At 38.1% G+C, this 10,339-nt stretch overlaps 1 protein-coding gene across 3 annotated transcripts; it reads right to left on the bottom strand.

Annotated features, from left to right (window-relative positions):
• Nucleotides 1–2,192: 2,192 nt before the first annotated feature.
• gfral (GDNF family receptor alpha like) lies at nucleotides 2,193–9,551 on the bottom strand. 3 transcript variants are annotated; one of them, XM_084735999.1, is made up of 10 exons: nucleotides 9,440–9,551; nucleotides 8,237–8,365; nucleotides 7,666–7,836; nucleotides 7,423–7,482; nucleotides 5,928–6,243; nucleotides 4,336–4,592; nucleotides 4,165–4,245; nucleotides 3,865–3,954; nucleotides 2,690–2,771; nucleotides 2,193–2,607 (listed from the first exon to the last, which is right to left on the bottom strand). In XM_084735999.1, the coding sequence occupies exons 1-10, from the start codon at nucleotides 9,504–9,506 to the stop codon at nucleotides 2,538–2,540; spliced, it is 1,323 nt and encodes a 440-aa protein (XP_084592125.1). In that variant the 5' UTR covers nucleotides 9,507–9,551; the 3' UTR covers nucleotides 2,193–2,537. The 3 variants fall into 3 exon arrangements, with proteins under 3 accessions (XP_084592125.1, XP_084592126.1, XP_084592128.1); XM_084736000.1 differs by having other exon boundaries at nucleotides 7,423–7,479; XM_084736002.1 differs by lacking the exon at nucleotides 3,865–3,954.
• Nucleotides 9,552–10,339: the final 788 nt, after the last annotated feature.

The raw sequence follows: 10,339 nt of genomic DNA, 5'->3' as shown, positions 1-10,339 counted from the left end.
TCCCTCATTCTGACAATTGGATCAGTATTGACCTTTTGATTATGAATGTTTTGCATTCTTCTTTAGTTAAATTGTCAGGTTTTGAGAAGAAAACTGCTCTGGTTTTCAGTTCTTTTTGTGAGCAGAATAGCTGTGGGCTGTTCTGGGCGGCTTATGTTCTCCGTGCACGCTCACAATGCAAGCTTGTTTAAGCCTGAGTTAGCACTGACCAGACCAGGCTAAACTGTGTTAGTGGAACAGTTTGATTTATCAACCTTGATGGAAATATCCCCCTGAAGTGTGTGGGTTTTTATCTGATTCCTCCCACGGTCCAGACATGCTGGTCAGAGGAAACATTGAATCTTAATTGCCCATAGCTGTGAAGCCTGTCCAGCCTCACTTCTCTTCTTGTAAATATACAAGAATACAAGGTGATTTATTTATCATTTACAACAAGGTTGTATGCATGTTTCTGGGCAGTTTTTATGATGCTGTAGAGTTTTCTGTCCTGGACTGCGCACATCCCATGATGCCACTGTGTGATGTTTCCAGTCAGGACACTTTCTGTTACTCCTCTGTGGAAGTTAACATGAACTTGGCACTGGAAGTTAATTTTCCTTCCTTCAGAGTACAGCTGTTTCTGAGCCTTCATCACCCGGGTGAAGAAGTGTGATGTACCTGGCAAATTCTCTGTGATGCTGATTCAAAGGAATGTAAAACTGTTCACCTGCTCCACCTCAGCTCCACTGATGTAGACAGGGATGTGCGTCTTTGCCTCCTTTCTTTGAAAATCAACCATCGGCTGTTTGATTTTGCTGATGTTGAGCGGCAGGTTGTTCTCTGTGCACCACTCTGCAAGACTGCGGATTTCCTATCAATGTGAAGTCTCACCGGCGTTTGAAATCTGGCCGATGATGGTGGTGTCATCTGTTATCTGTGGACTTCAAAATAGAGGTTTCTTGTTGTCAGGGAGCTGCAGTTGTGGGAGAACAGGAGCAGGCAACCTGAGGAGGTTAACTGGCCTTGATTATCACGTCGTTTTGCCATTACTCAGACTTCCTTCTGACGGCAGGAGGGTCTTGGAGTAAAAAAGGGACCATATTTCTCACATCCTCACCTCCCAGTGCTGCTCTGTTAACTAAAGAACCCTGCCTTTCATCTACAAAGACACTTTTCAAAGCTCTTGTCCTCAGAAATATATTCTGTATTTGAGTCTTACAGCATTTTACCAGACCTCCTGTGAAATTAGCCAACTGGCACACATTGTAAAATGCAACTTCACTTCACTTCAGTACTGGACTGTACTACACTCAACTACAGTCTTATACATTACACTGTGATCTCATTGTGTATAAAGTGTACAATTACACAATTACTGTGAAACATTAGTTTAGACATTTTAGTATCACTCACCAAGCAGTAAAATTTATTAGACATTCCTAGTTTTTAGCTGCTGCACTATTTTCTCTTAAATTATTATTAGATTTTAAGATGAGATAAACATATATAAAGGCTCATTCATGTTCATGACAGGTGTCATGACATGGTTATGACAGTGTAATGACAGTCTTATGCACACCCCTTTAAATAAAGTGTTACCATGAATTATTTGCATTACATAGAGCAGTGTCTGAGAGAGTCTGAGATCTTAGGATTTCATTACCAACTCCCGCTGCACTGTAATTATTGTGCACATGACAATAAAGAATTTGAAGAATTTGAAGACCTATATTGTTTCTGCTTTTAGCTGAGAGAGGATTTAATGTTTTTGCACAAATTGCTCAGTCAAACTATTTACTCTAATAGTTCTAAAGAGTCTAGAAAAGAAAAACAGCAGCTTTCATTGTTTGGTCTTTAATTAACAACAGAAGATTTCATTCTGACCTCAGAGTTTTCTGAAAACAGTCTGTTAAAAGGATAAACTCCAGGCTTTTTCACTGAAAGCTGCTTTTTCTCTGCAGAAATCAACCCCAGAAACCACATGGCATCTTGAACAAAGACTTTAAGGTTTGCAGAATGAACTTTATTATCAGATACAGAGGAAGCACAGAGCACCAATGAATCATCACAGAAAGACAAATGAAGACTTAAAACAATCTCAAATGTGTCAGTCCGATCAGATTTTTTTCTTTAATGATTGATCACTCAAGTCGGTCTGAAACAGATGAAAAGAGCTGCTGAAGATGTTGCTAAGCGAGTTTTCTTTGTTATTAAAAAAAAAAAAATCCCCGATAAACATTCAATCTGGTCACAGCAGTATTTTACATGTGTGACATTTAAATGTAGGTTTTATCATCCCTCTAAAATCAGCGTTCTTTAATAAAGCACTGACAGTCAGACTGATTTCTCTTACAGCAGCCTTACCAAGAGCAGGGTACACTACAAAATGTATTACCTCACAGTGCTGCCATAATGAATTTATTATACTCTGAAAACTGATATTAATGCAAAAAACACAAAGACATCTCATAAAGAATATTAATAAATAATCACCTAAAATCTTTGAGTTAAAAAGGAACAAAATGCCGATGAATTAATTTTAATGACACATTTAAACATCAGAGAATGACAACACAATTGCTTTTCTGTGGATGGTGAAATTTTGTCTTATCTCGTCTTCTCAACATCCTACAAGACAAAAGAAATAAAAGCATTTTCATTATCAAAGAGATGATCCGATAACAAAGAGACTTGACATTGATGTACTCACCAGATTTTACTGACAACCGCCAGAGGCATTAATATAACAACCCCAACAAATAGCACCGCTGCAAAAGCATACAGGAGATAATCTGAAAAGACAACAATCAGTATATTAAAAAACCATGTCTGTAACATTGTCTGATCCATCCATCATTCCTTAATCATAACCCACTTATCTCTGAGGGGAGCCGGAGCCAATCATTGTGCAGCACTGGGTGAAAGACAGTTGGACAGACAGAGACACTTACACTTCCAATCACACCTATGTCCAGTTTAGCCCTTAAATGATGATGGGGAAATGCACTCATCTGACAGGCTGTGGATCTGTGGCTGTATATCATGAAAACCTCTGAAGGATGGGGGATATGAGATTTTATGACAACATTAAAGAGAAGAAAAATCAAAATCTAAGATAATTCACTGCCATCTGAGTTGATAAAAACTATATGAGCTTTCTGGGTATTGTAATTTTATTTTAGAAAATAACTTGTTGAAGGATGATTTAACATGATCTTGTTGATGTTGTCTTATGTTCTGAGGTCTAAACTCTTCAGAAAATCAATAATTTGAAGGTGTGAATTATGAATTTATTGTCTGCTGATAGGATTTAGCTGGTGTAAGAGAACCACAGGGAAGATGTTTTATTCATAAATGTTAATAGCTTGTTGTTTATTCAAAGTTTACATATTTGTGAATAACTATTGTTCATTTTTTCACTTTTTTAAAAACTCTGTATGTAAAACATAAAAGAATGTAGTTAATTTTGTTTTAAATGTTTTTAAAGTTGGCACATTGACTAATAAATTAAAAAGGGAAAAATGCTAAAAAGGCAATGTATCTTTGTAGAAAAAGATTGAAAATTGGAAACTGGAAAATTGGAAACAAGTTGTGTCATCTTAGCCTAGATATATTAGTTTGTCCTTTTCACTTGATTTAAACATATTTTTCTATCTATACTATTATATAATTGAGTGCTATGTGATTGATTTGGTAGTCATATGGTCACTCAGAGATCTTCTAATATTATTATTGTCATCATGATATTTCAATCTTATTTATATCAATATCAGTTGATGTATTTGCTGCTTATCACAGATTGTGAATGGATATTTTTTTTGGCGGTGGGATGTGATGTGTTGAGATAAATACACACAGCCTGTAAGACTGATTGCCTCACTCAACTCAGCACAGGTCCCTGATTGGCCTCATCTGAGTAAGTGTTGGCTTTATCTGCCAGGGGAGGTCGTTCTTTCTCTGTTTCAACAGATGAATCTGTAAATAAAATTATATGCAATTAAAGGATAGTATGCAGGACTTCTTGCCCATGGATTTTCCTTGCTGACAAGAAACTGAAGGCATGAATATGTTTTTTTTTTCTATTTTTGAGCCAAGATACAATGAAAAATATCAGCTAATCAGTTATTTTCCAAAATATTTACTTGTGCTGGACCATTTAATGGTTAGAATTGCCTGAAAATGTACCTTGTGACCAAGTGTGAGCTTTCTCAGACCTGTTGATTTCAGGAGGTTTAGATGGACCACTACTGCTTTTCCGAGACGTCACTGAAATACACGGAAAAACGCTTTAAAATGTTTCCACACACTGAAATATGAAAATTACACGAATCAAAGATGATTCAAAGTCCTACTCACTGAAATGTGATCTGTTATGAAATACATGGTGAATCATGTTGCACGTCTTCAGATCGTCATTGTGCACGCCTCTGCAGGTGCAAGGATAGTGGAGTGTTGTGCCCAAAGTGGCCAAAAAGGCCTTTTTACATTCAGAATCTGCACCAAGGATGAGAGCTGGATCCATCTGGGTGAAACACTGATCTGACAGGTCACCGTCGCTGCACTGTGCTTCTTCAGAGCTCCAGCATTTGCTTATCAAGGTTTTTAACAGGTCTCTGGGAAACGAGAAAAAACTTATTTTAGATTCTCTGGGTGCTCTGTTTTATGGGTGTTTAGGAGGAATACATGCAAAACATTTAACATCCTGTTGGACCATTATTTGACTGATCGTTCCACATTAATTTTTCTAAATAACTGTCTGAAGACATTTCAGTTTCATTAGATGCAAATTTGAGATCTGCAGTATCTGTGGCAGTAAGTGTCCTTAGGCAAGACACTAAAATCCAAATTGCTGCAGTTGGTCAGGCAGCACTTTGCACTAAGTGGTAGCTCACTGGTATCAGACTGTGAGACTCAGACTGTGCATGTGAATTTGCAACCTGTTGTTTTGGGACCATAATGACCCTAAAATGACATAGCATGTCCTTTTTTTGTCAGGCTGGGTATATGATGTCATAAACTTAAGAAATCCTTCCCATCACTCAAGGGGTTGCTGCTGTACATATCATCAACCAGTCACAGCAGAAGCTGGATGATGCAAGTTACTGTGATTAGTGCGCAAAACAGAGGAGAAGCCAGGTGCAGGGGTTTGGGGTGTGTGGAATGGTTGGACTTTGTCTCCCCGCAATTCGATGTCACAGATGTGATCATTTTAGATTGTACCTCTGGTGTAGTAAAAAAATCTAAATATGATTTCCATGCAGATTCTTTGTTGTTTTGTGAATTTTCTGCAAATTTGCTTCCACTCTCCTTTATTAACTTGCTGTCCTAGTTCAGACATCCTTTTTTGTTGAATACTAGTTTCAGCGCTCATACTGTTCTCTAGAATTTTGTATATTTTTTTTGGTGCAGTTTTTTATTTCCTTATTTTGACTTTTTCTCAGTAAGGTAATTAAAGGGTGCATTTCTTTTGAGATGTGCCTTCGTAAAAAAATTTAAAGGTATGTCCTTATTTGCAGATATTTATAAAAAAAAAATACTTTGTGCCAGATTGTACCCAGAAACTAATGACTGAAATGTGCTTACAGTATTATTGGTTAGCATTTATGAATATGTTTTGAATCCTTTTAATGCCCATACTTTCAAAATGTTATCAGTTCTGTTTGGTTCAAACTGGGGATACCATGCATTTCTCAGAAATATACTAAATCATAATTTATTTTGTGAGTTTTGCATATATTTTGTTATCAACCCATCTGTTTAGTCTTTTGAGTTGTGAGTAATCCTTTTTAGTAATGATCTTATTGTAATCTTGAGGTAAAAAATAAAACTCCATGCTCAAATAATTTCTCTGTCCTCAATAACTGTCTTGCATTTCTGGCACTGGGTCATTTTGTTCCGTAACAAGCTACACTATATCGTCAGACATATTGTAGAGAGACAGATCATACCTGCAGGTACTGTCCTCAACACACTGATTTACTGTGTCCTGGCAGATCCAGGTGTTGTCTCCACATGTGCCGCTCTGCAGATCAGTTTTTGTCTCCACGCAGGACTGATCTGAAGCCTCACACTCACACATGACCAGCAGCTCTGCAACACTGTGTGGCATGTTGCTGTAGAACTGCTGAGTTTCCTCCTGACAGCGCTCACGGTTGCACGTCTCTGACTGACATGCATTAAGTACAGGTGCCAGGCGTTTGTTGCAAACAGTGTCACTGACACAAGCTGTCATGTGGTTGACGCAAGATCCAGCACCATCATGAACTGCAAGAAGAAATGAAGTGAGTGCATTTGAAAACTGCAGAAACATCACTTTCATATTGATTGAATTCAGTACGCCAGAGGTTTTCAAAGACAGAGGACCTCCCGTCCCATTAGTTATAAAAAAAAATATCATAGAATAAACTAATTATGCATGATTTTGTTCAAGAGGTTGGCCAGAGATATAGTTTGGGGGGATTTTAGATTTTTTACAAGAGTCAGAAACTAATTAATGTACAACCCCAATTCTGCATCAGCAGAGCAGAGTGTGCGAGTGGGACTGTGTCAATGGAGGAGCTCAGACTGGTAGGATGGACCCTGGTTATTGAGGGCTTTGTATGTCATGAGGAGGATTTTGAAATGAATTCTCTGGGGGATGGGGAGCCAGTGGAGCTTATGGAGGACAGGGGTGATATGGTGACGGGTGTGAGAGTGGGTGAGTAGCTGAGCAGCAGAGCTCTGGATTTACTGGAGCTTATTGAGCGTTTTTGATGATGAGCCATGAGGAGACTGTTGCAGTAGTCCAGATGGGAGGTGATGAAGCAAGGACGAGGGTTCCTGCAGCTATGGAGGAGAGGGACGGACAGAGGTGGGCGATGTTCTTGAGGTGAAAGAAGACTGTTTTGGTGATATGTTTAATGTGCTGGTTGAAGGAAAGGGTCTGATCAAAAATGACGCCAAGATTTCAGATGTGGGTGGAGGTGGATACTGTGGAGCCGTTTTGCACAATGTGGTGAACATCACCCCACCCGTGCTTGTAAATGACTGAGACTTTTGAGGATCTCTGTTTAATACTCAGGATATTATCACGTGTTACCAGTTCACCTATTTACCCGAGCAGTGTCTTTCCCAGTCTTTTGTTGCTCCTGTCCCAACTTCTTTGAAATGTGTTACAGGCATCAAATGCAGAATGAGTTTATATTCACAAAAAACTAAAAAGTTTATAATTTTGAAGATTTAATATGTTGTCTGTGTAGTTTTATATACAAGTAGAAATAAATGGAGGGCAAGCATAATGCTTCTGCTGTGCAGGATAAAATTGAGTTTGACACCTGTGGGATCAAACAAGATCATGACGTCCAGGAATAGAGTGAAACTAAGCCAGTAAACTAAGGGGAGGCCTGCAGGCTCAGACTTTGAAAACCCTTGCGGTCTACAATTTTTAACCATAATCAGAATCACCATATCCTATTAAACTGCTTGACGACCAGTCCATCGCTGCGCTCCTCCTCTGCTGAGCTGCTGTCAAAACAAATGGAAACATGATTCCCCAACAAATGCTTATTACAGCCAATCTCTTGTTCACGACACGCATCCTGCAGCACAATAGAGTTTGTTCACACAGTGCAACAAATCGCCTTTGGTAAACAAAAATGTAATTTCACCTATAAAAGCTTATCTGAGAGTGTACTGAGAATACTGCACCTGGCTGTAGCTGGCATTGTGTGGCCAGCGCTTGTATGAAGTCACAAAGCTCCTCCTCCTCCTCCTCCTCCTCCCAGGCACACACACACCCTCGCAGAGAGGGGAATTGGTCCAGTGCAGTCTGGATGGTCATGTTACAGACCTCTGAGCCTTTTATTCGGCACCCGTCATCTTGAATAACACAAACACAGGAGGGAGGCAGAAAAACAGGATTTTCCATACACAAGTGAGGTCTTATTCAAGCAACAGGTGTTTCCTATGTGCAGACCTGCTGCTCTGAGAGCTGTTAGTATGCAGGACGCATAAAGTTCCCTGCTATAATACAGGAGTCTGATGTCAAAGCAGACATATATTTTACTGGCAGTTGACAGCCTATTTATTATTATCTATAGTTACATTAACTTTGCTCCAGGCGATTGCCTCAGTTATTACATTTAGGCCATACTGCAAGAGGTGCAATTCAATTACATAGCATCATGTCCTGAGCCTCCTGATTGTAATGTCATCATTACATTTTAACACCATGTTCTGAACCCCCGCGGCAGAAATGATAAATTATGGTCACTTTTACCTCCACAGATGCCGTCGTAAAGTGCCTGCTCACTCTTGCATAAATCTGACATGCAGGTATCCACAGAAGCCAAACAGTCAGAGGATGGAGATGAGATGCTGATGCTGAATATCTGAGGAATTACAATCCCTGAAACACAATCACATTCATTTATTCATTTATCTTGTAAACTGATTTTTTTATGAAAGTATTGCATTCAAACTAAAGCCCATAATCAGTTAAAGGATAAATCTGTAATTTATTGACTGTAATAAATCATAAAACAACTAAAATGCAACTGCAACTGCTGCATTTGAAATTTCTAATCTGGGCTGACATTACCTGTTTTGCATTAATTACAGTTCCAATTAATGCCAAATGTTCACCAGACTTACAGTGTAGGATTCATTCATTCATTCATTTTTTAAATACTTAAGAACGTATAACCATGAGCTCTTTTGAAGTCTTTCCACTCAAAATAATAATTTGAATGAATGGACTATACAGAGTTCAAACTCAAAATTAAGTTTCTAAAGAAACATGAACTGCATTAAAGGTTAAATCTCTCCAGAGACCCTCCTTTTTATAGTTTAAAGAAAACATAAACTTGCTGTGTGTCTGTAGTACACTTTAAGATAAGTCATGGTTGCTTTTTTCACAATAATGACAACATGATGAACCATGATGAAGGTTAGTGTTGCATTCAGTTCACACCCCCTGTGTTTAAAATATAATAACTGGAAGCAGTTTCACATATTGTCTTTGTGCGAATGCTGGAATGAAAACTGCAGAAAATAAGAAAAAGACTTATCAAACTGAGAAAATGTAAAGGGAAATCAAATTTGTTTGTGTTTGTGAGTTTGACCAGACAGTTGTTGGTTCAACTTAATATCTTAAGCCTACTGAACATGTTTTCTCAAGTACAACTGAATTAATATCAAGTTTCTTTGACTAGAAATGTATGTTTTGAATCATTACAAAATCACCTCAACTTGCCTTTTAAAATTCAGTCAACTTAAAATTGTAAGGCAGCTGTGACAATATCTTTTTAAAATTAAAACAAATATGCTTTTTACATTGTAAACATGGTTTTGTTGACTGTACATTATAGACTACAAGACATGCAGCTCTAGTTTAAAGCCTGACAACAAACAACAATGACAGAATGAATTCAGTACGTTTAACAGTCAAATGTCTGTTATTTTACAGTGTCTTTGAACTCACCGAGTATGACTGTAGCTTCCAGACGTATCAGTGCCATGATAGCTGTCATAAAGCTGTGAGCGGACATCTGAGGCTGTCCTGCAGCAGCTGATCTGTCCCTCTGGTTGTTAGCAGTACTTAAACTGGGATACACCGCCCACAGTCAACAGGATGTAACACATTTACTGCAAGCACAATGTAATGAAATGACACACGCAGTTCAAGGACAAAACAAGCCTAAAAGAAAAAGAAAAACAAGTGTTTTAATCTGAGCGTATGTGTGACTTTTTGTTGAATGTACTTAAAGGTATTATTTTTCTAATCTAATCAACCAGATTTGGTTGCTGATGACCTGAGAATGTGGGATCAGCCTGCCAGGTTAAAAACATTTGATTTGGAAGAATATGGCAACCCTTAGAAACTGTTGTTCATACTTTAAACATGGAAACTACTCCAGCTTCTTTGTATTCTTTGTATTTATAAGATTTTAAACTATGATTCCACTCATTTTATACATGCAGTTTACAACTTTTACATTTAATGTTTGTTGGTGTTTTTTTTATTGTTTGTGTTCTTTATAGATTTGTGGCTAAAACACACATTTTACATTTCCTTCATGTGTTGCTTTTTGTATTTTGTGTGTGAGTGAAACAAACCCCACATTCATCCCCAAATCCAAAATACATATGGCACTAAATGGCACTCAGAGTATCGTTAATTTTTAACTGTTGATGCTTAATGTAGTATTATTCAGTTGAATGGGGTTTCTGGTTTCTCCAAGTCTTCAGTCTAAATTGTTCCCAACTCTTGCTCTGTTTTGATCAGTGGTCACAGTCACTTCTCCAAAACTGAGCCTGCTGCTGCTGTTTTAATCAAACTGTGTCCTGGTGTTCACTGGTCTGTTTGCAGTCAGATCTCCTT

Source organism: Lutjanus erythropterus, chromosome 14, assembly GCF_056507025.1.
Source record: "Lutjanus erythropterus isolate fLutEry1 chromosome 14, fLutEry1.hap2, whole genome shotgun sequence".
In the NCBI taxonomy this organism is placed as follows: Eukaryota; Metazoa; Chordata; class Actinopteri; order Lutjaniformes; family Lutjanidae; genus Lutjanus; species Lutjanus erythropterus.
The sequence above is the reverse complement of the archived record's forward strand: the minus strand, read 5'-3'. Positions and strand labels throughout refer to the sequence as shown.

Excerpts from the sequence above, each read along its gene's own strand:
- gfral (XM_084735999.1), bottom strand. The coding sequence starts at position 9,506 with ATGTCCGCTCACAGCTTTATGACAGCTATCATGGCACTGATACGTCTG. Across the intron at positions 8,366-9,439 it reads GGAAGCTACAGTCATACTCG|GGATTGTAATTCCTCAGATA; the intron begins GTGAGTTCAAAG and ends ATTGTGTTTCAG. Across the intron at positions 4,246-4,335 it reads TCATAACAGATCACATTTCA|TGACGTCTCGGAAAAGCAGT; the intron begins GTGAGTAGGACT and ends CGTGTATTTCAG.